Source organism: Mytilus californianus, unplaced genomic scaffold, assembly GCF_021869535.1.
Source record: "Mytilus californianus isolate M0D057914Y unplaced genomic scaffold, xbMytCali1.0.p SCAF_3, whole genome shotgun sequence".
Taxonomy (NCBI): Eukaryota; Metazoa; Mollusca; class Bivalvia; order Mytilida; family Mytilidae; genus Mytilus; species Mytilus californianus.
Window position 1 is genome coordinate 99,214,515 of NW_026262679.1, and position 15,575 is coordinate 99,230,089.

The 15,575-nt window shown below is 31.5% G+C and overlaps 1 protein-coding gene across 6 annotated transcripts in view; it reads left to right on the forward strand.

The window, feature by feature from the left end:
* The window catches only part of LOC127735527 (uncharacterized), a 52,000-nt gene extending 37,774 nt beyond the window's left edge, over positions 1-14,226 (forward strand). For 3 of the 6 annotated variants that reach the window (XM_052245716.1, XM_052245715.1, XM_052245717.1), the window contains 4 exons: positions 2,162-2,464; positions 10,274-10,525; positions 11,245-11,481; positions 12,045-14,226. In XM_052245716.1, coding sequence (XP_052101676.1) covers positions 2,162-2,464; positions 10,274-10,525; positions 11,245-11,481; positions 12,045-12,148 — 896 coding nt within the window. In that variant the 3' untranslated portion in view covers positions 12,149-14,226. The remainder of the gene's footprint in view (positions 1-2,161; positions 2,465-10,273; positions 10,526-11,244; positions 11,482-12,044) is intronic. The other 3 variants (XM_052245714.1, XM_052245713.1, XM_052245712.1) reach the window with 1 other exon arrangement.
* Positions 14,227-15,575: the final 1,349 nt, after the last annotated feature.

The window sequence follows — 15,575 nt, forward strand, 5'->3', positions numbered from 1 at the left end:
AGTTTTCAACCAACATACTTGAAACTTGAAATATCACAGACAGATGTAAAATATGTTGATGTTGTGCACATGTCATTTAACAAATGTTTGAAGAATGTTTGCTATTTTTCCAAATTTGGGAACCTAGTCATTATGCAGTAAAATTTACAAAAGACTGCACCAATTTTGTGTAATCAACTCCTACAAATTTTAAAACAGATCCCTGAAACTTCACGGAAAGATTACAAATATTTTGAAGTTGTAAACCTGCTATTTTGGAATTGTTGATTGGTTTTTTTTTCAGAATTGGGAACTTAGTAATTTTTTTGGCAAAATGTACAAAAGAAGAAAACAATGTTGTAGGATCGATCAACTCTTTCTGTAGTTTTGAACACAGATCCTTGATATCGCAGGGGATGTTTGCATAGCTATTAAAGTTATGCAACTACCATTATGGATTTGTCTAAAGACCCCCTCCTATTTTTTTTTATATTTTTTTATTTCTCCCTCCTTTTTTAACAATATTGATTTCAACATATTTAAATGTTTATTATAGACCATTCTCCATTGCTCTAGAAAATATTCGTTGCAACCCAGTCATTTGTTTCTATGATCCATTAATAATTGTTTCCTGAAGATTTAATACTTGACTTTTATGTCATGGTTTAATCTGAAACTCATAATAATTGAAGATTTGTCCAAGAGAAGAACGAATCGATTTCAAGGTCAAAGGTCACGGTTAATGCTGCTAAAATAGACTTATATTAGCCCAGTGCTTTTCAGAGCTATTGACAGAGCCGTTCAAATCTGGCGGGTGCACAAGGGCCAGGGGAACCCCTCTCGGTTTTTTTCGAGGATGTTCCTAAAGTATTTCTGTATAACACGGCCCTTAAGCAAGCACGTTTTATACAGGGCAGCTACAAATAGATTAAAATTTCACTGAACTGATCTTGGTGTGTCTACATGAAAAAAAGTATTAACAAAAAAACCGAACTCCGAGGCAAATTAAAAAAAAGTCCATAAAACCTGACAAAATCAAACGCTCGATTATATCAACTGAAGGAACAAATGGAAAACAACTGTTATATTCCTGACATGGCACATGATTTTTTCCGAAGAAAATATTTATGAATATAAGGCTCTGGTGAAAGTATAGTAAACTAGTTTAATACACAAATAAACATGTTTCAGTCTTACTGTAATTGACACTTACGGTCCTACATCCTGTCAAATCTTCGAGTTACAGTCAACAACCAGCTAAGTTGTCAATTCAATATTTTCAATTACATCTCTTAAAATTCATGTTCACTGATTTGAATCAAATTTCCATATTTGATTTATAGCATACTAAAACGTATATCCAAATTACAATATGTCTGAAATAAGCAATTAACAATGCATAGACTAGATAATATATATCAGCATTTCATGTGTATGGTAGCCTAGACGCCATCCAATTTACAATCGAGATGACCTCCGAAGACTGCAGACGGTCACATAACCCAATATAAACATAAACATAAATATAAATAGATAGCGACCTCGTGCAATTGGACTTTTCTAGGTCTGTCTGATTTTATGTTATAGATTCAAAAAATAAATTAATAATCGTATTTACCTGTATAAGAATGATTTTTTGTGGATCGAATCAGTCAACGAAATGCTTCATCTTTGTTTCACTTTCAATGTTGACATTCTGTTCCTTTTAATGGCTGAACACGACTAATACATGCATAATCAAGCTAATGGGTTAAATTGAAGGTCACATGAATACGGATTCAATGAGGTCGAATTATTCACTTGCAAGTGAATAATTCACCAGCAATGTTTCGTAGCTTATTTTGACAAAATTGAACTAAACTGGCTGTAAAAAGCGAATTATTATTTCGCTATTTCACTTTCATTAATTATTGAAAAAAAAAATCATATTTTAACTTATTTATATCTTGCTAATGCCCCCTTTACACAATTATGATTTCCTGCCGTCACACTTTGCATTGCATTAATTGATAATATTTTCTCGTCCTCCATATATGCTTGAAATAATTTATACTGAACGTAAAGCAAGCAACAATCAATAAATATTTGTTAGATATCGACAACACTTTACACAAAGACCAACAATTGAAAAAATATTTCCTTGTATACTAATTGACTGTTATGAAATATTTATGATTTATAGTTGCTGAACGTGTTTTAAGTCGAATGCCATTGCTGTTTGAGAAGAAAAGGATTGATGTTGAAATATTTATACCACGTTCGCCCACACCAGACGTAGAGGGAGATAGACAAGCCTCAGGGAACGAAGACACAGGAGACATGCCTACTGAGTTTGTTATAGAAGTAACGGGAATGAAGCCAACCACATCTGGAGATACCATAAGATTTTATTTTGAAAGCCGCAAAGTTGCAAATGCTGACGTTGTAAAGATGGAATTCATCGAAGAGAAAGAAATGTACCTGATCTGGTTTGAGGAGGAAAGTGGTATGTAATTTATTGATGTTATGATATAAAAAAAAAAATTCTCTGAACAGCAAATAATTTGAACCGTACATGCTTCAATAATGTGAATTAAGACATCAATAATATCGAAAGCTCGCTTTGACGAAAATAATACTTTTCTGAATAACTGATCGAATTAAATCTATGCTTGGCCCGAATGAACCTGAGTAGTATGTAGTATAAAGTTTGCGTTTTTATGTTTTTATTTCCCTTACTTATCAAAATTGTCACCATGGCAGTAGCTTGAGCATAATGGTAAGATGCTAGTAATTGTCAAATGTCTTAAAAAATAATGATAGACAGAGAACATCTGACGGAACCGGAACAGAAATGGTCCAGAGATTTTAACTATTCACAGTTTTTCTAGCTAATCAGATGACTGACACCTTTGGAATATGCGCCCTCAATTCCTAATTTGTCGTTTATAACTATACGTGTTAGAATCAGTAAACGTGATTAGCAATACCATATATACACAACTGGCTAACATTTCACATCGTCATTTACCTGCTAAAGGAGTTTAAGCCTTTCAAAGAAAATCTTTGAATTATTTGAGCGTTTCTCCCTATTGTCTTCTAAACTCTCATTATTCGTCAGTAAACAGCAATAATGATCACCAATAAAAGATAAATTTAAAGTTTTGTCTATAAATTTGAAGAGATCACGAGTAAACATTTTGGTCATCTACCAGCTAAATATGGATAATTCATTTGACCAAAACTGTCTGTTAAATGTTTATTGGATCTATTTTTTCTGTACTGACTATATCGTCTATTATTTGCATTTTACTTATTTTAAACAACGTGTTGCCGACATCTTTAGTCGACGACTTATATGCTTCCGTGTCCTATAATGACGACTCTTAGACGTTTTTTTGCGCTTTCGGTAAAAACTATCATAAAAAAGCAAAGAATCTGTAAAACAAGAAAAATGATATCTCATATATTTATAAGATATCTGATATAGTTTATAAGATATCTTATATAGTTTATAAGATATTTCATATAATCTTTAAGATATATTATATAATTTTCTTTAAAAGATATCTTATAAATTATATGAGATATCTTATAAACTTTATACTATATGAGTATCTTATAACTAAATAAGATATCATATAAAATATATGAAATATCTTATAAAGTATATAAGATATCTTATATAAAAGATATTTATAAGATATCTTAAATACTTTTTATGAAATATCTTATAAATTGTATGAGATATCTTATAAACTACATAAGATATCTTATAAACTATATAAGGTATCTTATAGACTATATCAAATATCTTATTAAGTTCAAAAGATATCTTATATACATATACGATATCTTATATACTTTGAACGATATCTTATATACTTTAGAAAATATCTTATTAAGTTTATAAGATATATTATAAAGTTTATAAGATATCTTTTAAAATATATAAGATCTCACTATATGATAAAAGCCATAAAAATATCTAAAAATATGGCAACATGGCCGAAATCGACACTCGCCAACTTCTTATAAGAGTTAATTGGATATCAACATCAATGTTCAATATTCGCGTTACCGGAAAATATCTACGTAGGCCGCTATCATGGATTGTAATATAGAAAATTCTTTCGAAAATCCTCGGTTGTTTAGGTAATGTTTATGTTTTTCGTGTTTTACATAGACTTTAAAAGTACAATTTCATGCAGCCAAATGGATAAAAAGTGGATTGAAGCTGTACAAAATTTTGTACAATCAACCATAGGTCAGTCCAGAATTTAGAATGCATTTTACTAAATTTTCAGCTTATCGGAAACATTTTCACATGTGTTGGGGGGTGTTTGCCGTGAGGTTAGCGTTATAGTGATTTGTAATGGAACGGAAAGGTTCCAATTGCGGATCAGAGTATTTTCTATGAGCTTTAAAGATAATGTATGATAAGGCCTCTATTTCGGCCCCTTGAATCCAAAATCAAAAAGTAGCATAAATACTAAATAACATCCTTCGGGTGATGATAAAATATTAGTTTGAAACATATTAGTAATCATATATTTTGAATTTTGACTCACATATTCGCATTAGGGCTTCAAAATGCTTGAATTAAGTGCAACGCTGCAAAATTAATGCAACGGTAGTTTATTTATGTTCAAATCTCGTAAATTGAATAAGAAGAGACAAATCATAGTAACAAATAAAAACTGAACTTTATAAGGAGCGAGATCGGTTGCGTCACCAGGGTAAGCATCTCGTGCTATAATAGAAAAACAAAGAATATGGGGTATCCACAAAATCAGTACACGCAAAAAGCAAAGGAACAGCAATTTTTTTTTGCTGTTTTTTATCTCAAAGTCACAATGAGGCATATGCATACATGCCCCGACATACGATTCCACACTCAGTCAAAATGTCACATTAGGGAATATGAGACATAAGGTAAAATTACAAATCAGACGACTATCCACAATCTATAAAAGGTCGAATTTGCCTCATTTTCAGATCTTGTCATTTCTATTTAAATGTGATGCTTTACCCAAAAAAATATTTTGCACATGTCTATGTGTTTAAAATACCATTTTTTGGTAAAACCTTTGCTCATATCTATTTTGTCCAATAAATATGTATAGAATTGTCTTTTTTGGTCGAATACGTCAATTTCGACATGTTTATGCCATCATTATGACATCATTAGAGGCCTTTTTACAATAAAGTGTCCACATCAATATCATTTTTATTGTGTGTACCAATGGCAATATTCTGCATTTATTTGCCATAAAATATTAAAAAAATGCACAAAAATGTCACATGTTCACCCCCACCCCCATAGAATTAAACCAAATTGGTTCAAAGTAGAATTTATTTGAATTATAGTTTTTCTGAAACCATTGAGATTTATCGATCAAACGACCAAATAAAAATTTAATGACCCATTTCATCTCAAAGTTAGTGCGATAACAAAAATGGACTTACATTTCATAATTGTGGACCTTTGGTTGTTTGTATATGCAAAAACGGTCTGTCAAACAGAAAACAGTTCACACAACATATGCTAAACAATCATGATGTTCATTTTAGCCCTTTTTGAAGGCTAAATTATTCTTTAGCTATTTTAAAAGGATTTTTATTGCACAATAACTTGCACATTTTCTAAATTCACCGGGACGAAAATGTGAAACCATACACAAAAATGTAGAGGTTTAACAAAGCAGCAACAGCAGCCTCAACTGGAATTGGAACCTATTCGTTTCAAAGCTAACCATTAGAACTCAGACCTCACAGAAAGAACCCCCATACTTGATAATTTGTATAAACCCGAAAACCTCTAACGATTTTTGTTCTGATATAAGAAAGCTTAATAATATTTATTGTCAATTAAACAATATTGTCGATATAAAGCAAGTAATTTAAATTCTCACTTAGCTTGTTTCATGATTCTTTTTTTATAGCAGAACCTTGCAGTCCTTAATGTTTATATTAATGTGAATTTAATCAACTTGTCTTTTTTGTTGTCCGTTATACACTTTAAACAGGATCATACTCCTTGAAACTTTGCCTGCTTTCAAAGTTAATATCGATTTGAAGTTATTACTTTTTGATGAACAATCTATTAATATTGAATACAATATTGAGATGGGTATGGCTGATTTAGCACATACTAGAATCTCGGAAAGATTAATTTAGAAAAAGAATATTTTCATAGTCCAACATTTCAATTTTGTTTGGTTGTATGTCTGTACTTTATTGCATTTTAAATTTATAAGACCCAAACTTGCGGAAAATATACGAAATTGAACAAAAATGTATCAAGAAAGAATTTACATAATGAAAATATTTGATACTTCAAATATTATAAAAACTAGTGATATGCACCACTATTTCCTATATCATTCGAACCACTTTGTTGCTTTTTCATTCTAAATTCTTTTTCTTACTACTTACCGTTTATCTGTCTTTGATGTACCAACATGGAAACTCTCTTATCGTTTATATTCTTCTGTCGCTATAACCTAATAAAAGTAAGAACTTGATTAAATATAATTACGGCCACAATAGTTTACCGATATTCAAATCTCGTTCATCGATTAAGCACTACTAATTCACCGTGTAGAACGCTACATGCGGGTTGGCGGCTTCGTAGTAATCGAAGTAAGTAAACGTATGAATTTTTCATTTTGGAGAATTGTTAGCACCAAACAATGTATTTCACGAAAAGTAACGACCCATATTCTATTTCCAACAAAAAGAAGCAGACATCAACAGTGCTATGTTTTCTATGTTACAGATTTTGAGACTTCAAATGCGAGTTTCACGACAAAAACTACTTTTCTGAGACCTATGTGGAAAGATTTTATATAGAAATGAATTCATGTCATATGATTATACCAAATACCAGCATCCCAGTCAGAATGTCTTGGGTTTAATGATAGTTTATCATCGAAATATATTGTGAAGCATGGAGTGGCAGATTAAGCATCTTAAGGGGGTGAGGCATTCATTAAGACATGTGAGCTATTTCCATTACTTGGCGTCCACTGGCGTCGACGTGGCACGAAAACGTCTCACATGTTTAGATATCTGTCAAAAACCTCTCTACAAGTTAAAAAAAAAAATGGTATGAATTATGTATGAAAAGTCGCATCCGACTCAACCAAAAAAATAATAAAAAAATGCCGATGCAAACCTTTGATTCTGATTGGCTAATTTTGAAAAATCTTTTCTACTTAAACAACTATATGAATTGTTTTGAAATTTAATGAGATTGATGATTTTAAAACTTAAAGGGATTGATGATTTTGAGACTAACCTTCAACAGTCGTCATTTAATGTTGATTTGGCGCCATTGATGACATATACTTCCCATTGAAACCCTACGGAAAATCACAGTTTCATTTTTTGTTCGAGTGGCAAAAATGGATAATATTTACTAATGGTGATCCTTATTCAATGTTACAACCTCCGGTCTTTTTTATTTTCCCTATACCCCTATTTATATAATCATGATATTATGCAATGGAAAGAAATTAAAAAAAAACAACCCTACTTCTAGGATATCCACGTGCTTCAAAAATCGTATTTTTTATATAAATTCTACAGCAGCCTATCAAAAAGTAAAATCACCAAAAAACTGAACTCCGAGGAAAATTCAAAAAGGAAAGTTCCTAATCAAATGGCAAAATCAAAAGCTCAAACACATTAAACGAATGGATAACAACTGTCATATTCCTGACTTGGTACAGGCATTTTCTTATGTAGAAAATGGTGGATTGAACCTAGTTTTATAGCTAGCTAAACCTCTCACTTGTATGACAGTCGCATCAAATTCCATTATATTGACAACGATGCGTGAACAAAACAAACAGACACAATAGGTAAAAAGGTCAAAAATAGGGGAACAGCAGTCAACATTGTGTTATCATCTTAATCACTATAAAACAAACAAATGTAACAAAGAAGCACAAAAAGGCATACATCAAATTTAACATCCTCATTTTGCTTTTTTATTATACGATTTTATTTATCTTTGTAAAATCCACCCATAAAGGAAGGAAGGTTTAAAGTACTGGCGTAGAATCGCGCGTTTGACGTCACACAGGTAGATATAAAATAATTTTTTCGTTCAAAGTATGACGAGATATTATCCTACTACATTTAGCACTGTGTACAGTTGTGTCAAAGTAGGCAATGCCTCTGCAGCCAGATTGTTAAACAAATACGACGTGGATATCCACAAATTTTCCAGTTCAATGCCAGAAAATGACTTACCTGTTTCAGATTAACTTCACACAATACAGTTAGGTCAACAGTGAGCGGGAGAGCTTTTTCGCTCTCCTTTTCCTGTAACATTAATTACCTGAAAACCCCAAAACCTTATTCATGTAGTAACTTGAACCCAGCCTATGTGTGGTATTCAATATGTGGGACAGACGGGACGAGAATATTACAGAAGAAATCAAGAGCACCTTTACCGCTTTCGAAGACCTAAAAAATTCAAAAGTTTGATATACCAACATTTAGATAAGCTTAATCACAATCTAAAATTTATAAAATTCCTACCACTTGAAACCGTTTAGAAAACCCAGGACAATCACACAAGCAATTTGAAAAATCCTGCGAAGTTCGCGGACTATTTTGGATAAAAATACTTCAAACAGCTTATCCTCTCGGTCTCAATGACAAAATATTGGGACAGGGGAACATTATATAAATATCACATAGCTGAGAGGGTGATAGAAATGAAAAATGAAGCATCTTGGGGATAAATCAGCTAAACGTTTTTATAAGCAGTAAATTCCCTCCCAAAGTCCAACTGAAAATATGAGTTCGGCGTTATGACGTCGATGTAAGGCGTCAAAGAAAAAAATATAATAGCCTTTCAAGATGTCATAATTATTTGGACTATCATGACTTGTGATCTAAAACATAATTGTTGACTTAGCACTCAGAAACTGCTATGAAGTACTTTTAATATGCATAGTTATTTATTTTGATTAAATAGAAGAAGGAAAATATGAAATCGAATCTTTCTCGTTCTTATTTATTCGCAAGTTCATGATTATAAACCATTTAAATCCATTGGTTTATGCTTTTTTATAATTTGAGTCCATTCAGTAGAACTTGCATGAAATCAATGAGACAAAATTTATTGTTATATTTAGTTTAATCATACAAGGATTGCAAACCAATTTCCTTTTATTTCAAATTATGAAGAATTTACATTGAGAATACTTTGATTATTATCTCTTTTAAATGTATATCCTATAGGAAAAAGGTAGGATCAGGTATCAGTTTTGAAAAGGAATTCCTGTTTGTGATAATTTTAACCCTGTCTATGTCAAGTATTCAAGCATATTTTGGCTACCCCTTGTCTTTATGTAGTAGAAATTTATTTCTGTGTTTATATAATTTGGTTAAAGCAGTAAAACTATTTACCAAAATATAAATATTAAAGTTACGCTTGGAATAATATATTATGGCACAGAGTAACATTTACTGTACTGTAATATTAAAGCCCTATTTCAGTTCTGAAATTGTTGTAAAAATGATAAAATGTGTTTACCTAATTGTTTTACATATGTCTCTAAAATCAAAATATATTTAGTAAAAAGATAATAAATTATTTTAATAGCATCCACTTAAAAATAACAGCATATGGTGCTTGATAGTACCTATAAGTTTAATCATGAAAAATGTCAACAAAGGGACGTAACTCGTAAATTACTATCGGCACCGCTTCGTCAGAAATATCGACACATCGAAGTGGCACATTTGCGTATTACAGCGTATTAAGTGGCACAAATTTGACACGGGCCAGTTTATAAAAAGCCTAATCACATATTTCAAATTCAGCATAGGTTCCCCAGAAGTTAAGAAAGAAATTTCAACTGATGTGTTGAAAAAACTTAACGCGACGAGTGACGACCTTTGGTATGAAGGCTTCATATTCTAATTCAGTACGCTTAATCAAAACAATTTTTATGTGAGAACTTCTAAAAAGTATACACAACTGGCATTTGTAACGAACAGAATGCTTTGGTTTCATTTGATATGACTTTTTGGAGGGAACAGAGTCGTTTCAGTTGAAGAAAAAATGCCCCAAAAATGCCCAAATATGGTAGTCACATGACTTCCATTGTTGCTTTAATAAATGGGGTCAAAACGGGGTCAGCTTTCCGACTGTTTAATTTTCATTTAAATGTTTTGTAATTGATGCTGCTCATTCTTTTTACCTATGTCAACTTTGCACCTTTTCATATAACAAACCGTATGACTAATAAGTCATAATGAAATACAAACTATCTTCAATTGTACATTTTAGCCATTGAAGCAGTAATGAGTAAAACCCATCGAGTTGATGGACAGACACTGAATGTAGAACGTTATGTCCAACCATCTCCAGCAAAATATGTTCCTACGTATGAAGATAAAGTGTTCATAACAAATATCAGTCTTACAACCACTAAAGAAGGACTTGAAAATTTTCTTGAATTCAAATCTAAATGTATTCCAGAAGAGATTATATTTGGGGAGGCAGAAGGCACAGCATTAGTTACATTTGAACAACCACCAGGTACAAATGAATTAAAGCAATATTATTCCATAGTATGAAAATTTGAGTCTGATTTTACAACACAAAATGGGATTGCAATCTTTATAATGGTGAAAATTTACACTAACTGTAAAAGTTATTCAATGCTATTCAATTCTTTCTTTGATTTTTGATGCTTAAATTTCATTTGGGTAAAGGATAATTATATATGCAAACACAGAGCCGCAAAACAAATAGTGGTTTGATAAAATGCATTTTAAGAAACAGATTAGGAATTACAGCAGTATAAATATTAAAAGTTCAGATTTTAGATGATAGTTTACAAGGTAAAATTCAGCAGAAAGACCTATAACCATAATAAGCCCAAGGCACAATATTGAGCTGATAAGCCTTTGCTTATACACCTAAATATTAAGTGGTCTTGACTTAGAAAGCCCAAATACCAATTTCAAAGCCATGTCATGGACACAGCCAAGCATTTAACCCACAGCCTTCATATATCAGGCGAGCACAGTCAACACCACCCAGGCAATCTCATTTAAAAACTAAACATAAAAAATTAACACAGATTTTAGTTTATAATTGGTAGTTATTCTAAGTCGATCGAAACAGAAATTTTCACGCATCTTTTTTCAGACAGCATTTATGAAGCGATCTTTTGTATTCAAACTGCTTTTGAAAACAGATAACACGTATGAAAGACATATGGTAATTATCCTGCTTTTAAAACTATATTATAGATATGGAGAAGTTACAGACAGCATGTATGAAGAGACAACTGGATGGCAGTCATCTTAACATAGACCCTGTTCCGATAACAGACTGTATAGTTGTCACTGGATACAAAGACAATACATTGTCAGACACAATGGAATACTACTTTAACACTAAAAGGCGATCAGGGGTCGAAGGTGTAAGAGAAGTGAAGTTAGTTCAGGATGAAGGGAAATTTCTGGTGTACTTCACTGATCCTGATAGTAAGTGTGTTGTTAAACAGCTATAAATATACCTTTTGGTAGTATCAGATTTGGAATTACAATGACCACTTATGTAAATATCTTCAATAATGTAGGTATTCATCATAGCTTAATTATACAGTTCTTTGTGTTGGTCAAAAATTTCCCTGGGTATGATGTTTACGCACGTTTTATTATTTGCATTGGGCGGCTATATTCGATTTTTTTGCAAAACGTTAGCCTTGGCAATGAAATAATGACAACAAATCTATGTTGCATGAATTATATCGATTTTAATAGGACAAATACGGGTAATGAAAATAAAATGGAGGGAAGTTGAGTGTTACGTGAGTGTTCTATCCCTCCTGAAAGATAAAGCTACAAATTTCCAACAAACCTATTGCTTTAATGGTTAAATGGTTTTGTTAATGAACTGTAGTAAAATGTAGGAAATCCTTATAATTCTTAACCAATGATATTTTCAATTTATAACTTATTTATTGACTAATATTTACCGTCTAATCTAGCTTGTCGTTACTAAGGTGTAAGCCGCCATATTGACTTGTTGTTGGTTTTTGTTCTAGGTGCACTCCAGGTATGTAACAGAGAACACAAAGTTGAAGGTCAAGTTCTAAAAGTACAGGTGTACTATGAATGTCTAAGACTAGTGAAGATGGACCAAAATTAAAATAAGCAAAAATGAAACACTGTATTTTACTAAAACATATACGTCTGGCTGTAAAAGTAAAATATATATCTACACAACACAGTTTTCATTTTTACAAAACCAAGCAGTACATTATGCTTTGGTTTGACCGATTTGAATTGAAGTAAAACAAAAATATACTTTAATGAACTGAAGCATGCATGCAGTTGATATTTGATTTAAATTAATACAAATCAGAGTTACTGTTATTAATGATAACATGTATTAGCTTGACATTAAATCAAAGTTACTGGTATTAATAATTACATGTATTTGCTTGACATTATAAAAGGGAGACGATTTGCATTTTTGGTTCAATTAAATAGAGTAATATCCCATTGTACACTGTATTAACATTTTGAACATAATTGAATATGTAGGTTACTCTTCATCACAATAATTTTGTTTTTATCTATTGCTGGTATTTTCCTTGTTTACATTATGATCTCAAATTTCTTTCATTTCTCTTATTATATTTTATGTTTCTTTTCCAAATTGACCATGTTGGCACAGTATTACTTATTGTTCAACAATTTTGATGCATTTAGATTACAGCTTAAGATTAATGCAGACAAGGCAGAGGAAGTCAGATATTTCAGGTTTAATTTGACATTTAACACTATTAGTACAGCAACTGACCTCGAAAAAGACGCTTAATAAACGAGTTTGATGTAACGGAATAACACGCTGCTGGAAATTGTTTTAAATGATAGAATAATATCTATATTCTAATTTTCGTCTGGTCGTAAAAAGTTTCTTTGGTCACATTTTTGTATTTTAGCCCGTTTATGGGGTACCCCTCAATTTATAGTTTTGGGTAGTCACCTTAAAATAAAAAAAAAAAAATGTTTTGTTCAATTTCAGGCTCTGTTCGTACATAGTTTCGAGGCAAATATGATCAAGGATCATCGGAATGATGAAGACATAAATATAATACCATCCCCGAATAACTCTTTAAAACTTAAACTTAGCAGTTTTTTTAGAAAGAAATTTTTTGCATTTTTCTTTGAAAACGAGAAAACATATAATTCAAAAACAGTATTTTACATTTAAGAGGAAAACATATATTATTGTGATACTGTATGCACATTTTGATGGGCAAATTCCAAATAGTTTTGTTAAAAACTCAGAAATAAAAACATCACTTGTACCTATTTTTGATTACGGAAATTTCCTATCCGTCAATCAGCTCCATAATTTATAGTTACCATCTATCAAGTTCAGTTATAGGTGGCACGGTAGTATTTCCTGGCCCATAAGGGATAATGATAGCCTTTTTAGAATTTTCACCACTTTCTAACACTGCTAAAAATTCTACATTCACAGTTAACTGAAGTACTTTCATTTTACTATTCAGAAATGAATTTGAATATGTATCATGACCGTTTACTTTTTTTGCTATCTTTAAGAACCTAAGGCCACTAGTGCTTTTAGGTCTTTTATCGTGCAGTGAATACAAAATTTAAAAAAATTCTCAAAAATTCATTTTCATCTGTATGTAAAATTATTTCATATTTTTCTACACCTGATTCATCCCTCAGTTTGGGAAAGTATGTTCAGTTGATACTGTATTTTTTGTCCAATCATAATGTTCAGATACATTGACTTAAGTAGGGTACACAGAAGAGCAACCGAAATTCTGGAATGCAAATACTACCGTGCTACCTTAACCAAGACATTTCAAACTTGAAATCAGTCATGACACCTATGATGCATAGCCTTCTTACTATGTAACATATTACAATAAAGAATACTAGTCTGCACTTATTTCTTACCAAAAAAAAAATGAAAGATTACACCCCTACCCCAGCTGGCAGATTTTCATTTTTTTATCATCTTACCATTTTTACTTAAGGAGTGAACAAAATCAAAATATATGATGTTTCAAATCAACACAGAAGTCAAACATGGTGATTCAGGAGGAATTATTGGATTGCCAACTCTATTTATAGTTAATCTGACTGAAAGAAACAGTTTAAGCACCAAATCATGAAAAATTATATTAAAGTCCATTCCACATTTTACAGCATGCCTTACATTACTTTAAGCATTTCCAGATTATGAAGGCAACACAACAAGATTCTTTAGATGGCATTTAACTATCATTCTAAAATCTTTTTGACAATATATGTACTAGAATATATCTCTAAGTTGACTGTTTGTCTATTTCTCATGTATGCATTAAGTTAAATTATGTCCCCTTACATAATCATTTTACCTTTATTGTGCTTTTCATTGTCAGAAAATCAAAACAATTAATGACATTTGCATGGAAAATGAATAAACTATTTAATCTTGCTGATAAACAGTCATAATTACATTCTTTGTCAAAAAAAATGTCTTGTCAGTGTAAAGAAACCCCTATTGCTATCTCTATTTCAGTCAAATATGAGGGCTAAATGAATAAGTAAGGACCCCTTAACCACTTGCTGGTTCCAAAAAAGCTCATACTGGTGTCATGTTACCACAGAACTACAAATTAAACCTAAAGAAAACTAGTAAAGATGTACTTGTGTGGTAAAAAATAAGAAATTATGCAATTTATTTATTTCGGTGAAAATAATAGGATGTACACACAAATAAAATATGTCGCGTCTCAAATTCCAGTGGTTGCACATGTGTCAGACACTGCGAAAAGTTAAAGCGAGCATTTATAATTAAAAATGTATTGCAAGTTACATAAAAATAATGAAGTTCTACTTTCTAGGTAAATTTTTACTTTATTACCCACAGATCAGGCAAAATTTGCTGAATCAGCAATTTTCACTCCCAGGGGTGGAATTTAAGGGCTGTTTTTATCATAATTGCCCTTAATCAACTTTTTATTGATAAACTTACAAATTGCATAGGTAAAAAAAAATCCTTCATTGATTTAGTGTAAACATGTATATCCCCTTAAGGTGGCACGGTAGTATTTCCTGGCCCATAAGGGATAATGATAGCCTTTTTAGAATTTTCACCACTTTCTAACACTGCTAAAAATTCTACATTCACAGTTAACTGAAGTACTTTCATTTTACTATTCAGAAATGAATTTGAATATGTATCATGACCGTTTACTTTTTTTGCTATCTTTAAGAACCTAAGGCCACTAGTGCTTTTAGGTCTTTTATCGTGCAGTGAATACAAAATTTAAAAAAATTCTCAAAAATTCATTTTCATCTGTATGTAAAATTATTTCATATTTTTCTACACCTGATTCATCCCTCAGTTTGGGAAAGTATGTTCAGTTGATACTGTATTTTTTGTCCAATCATAATGTTCAGATACATTGACTTAAGTAGGGTACACAAAAGAGCAACCGAAATTCTGGAATGCAAATACTACCGTGCTACCTATAAGGTCGTTTTGCTCTGCAATGAGTTGGATAGTTTCGATGTGATGTTGTACATTTTCTTTGATTAATTAG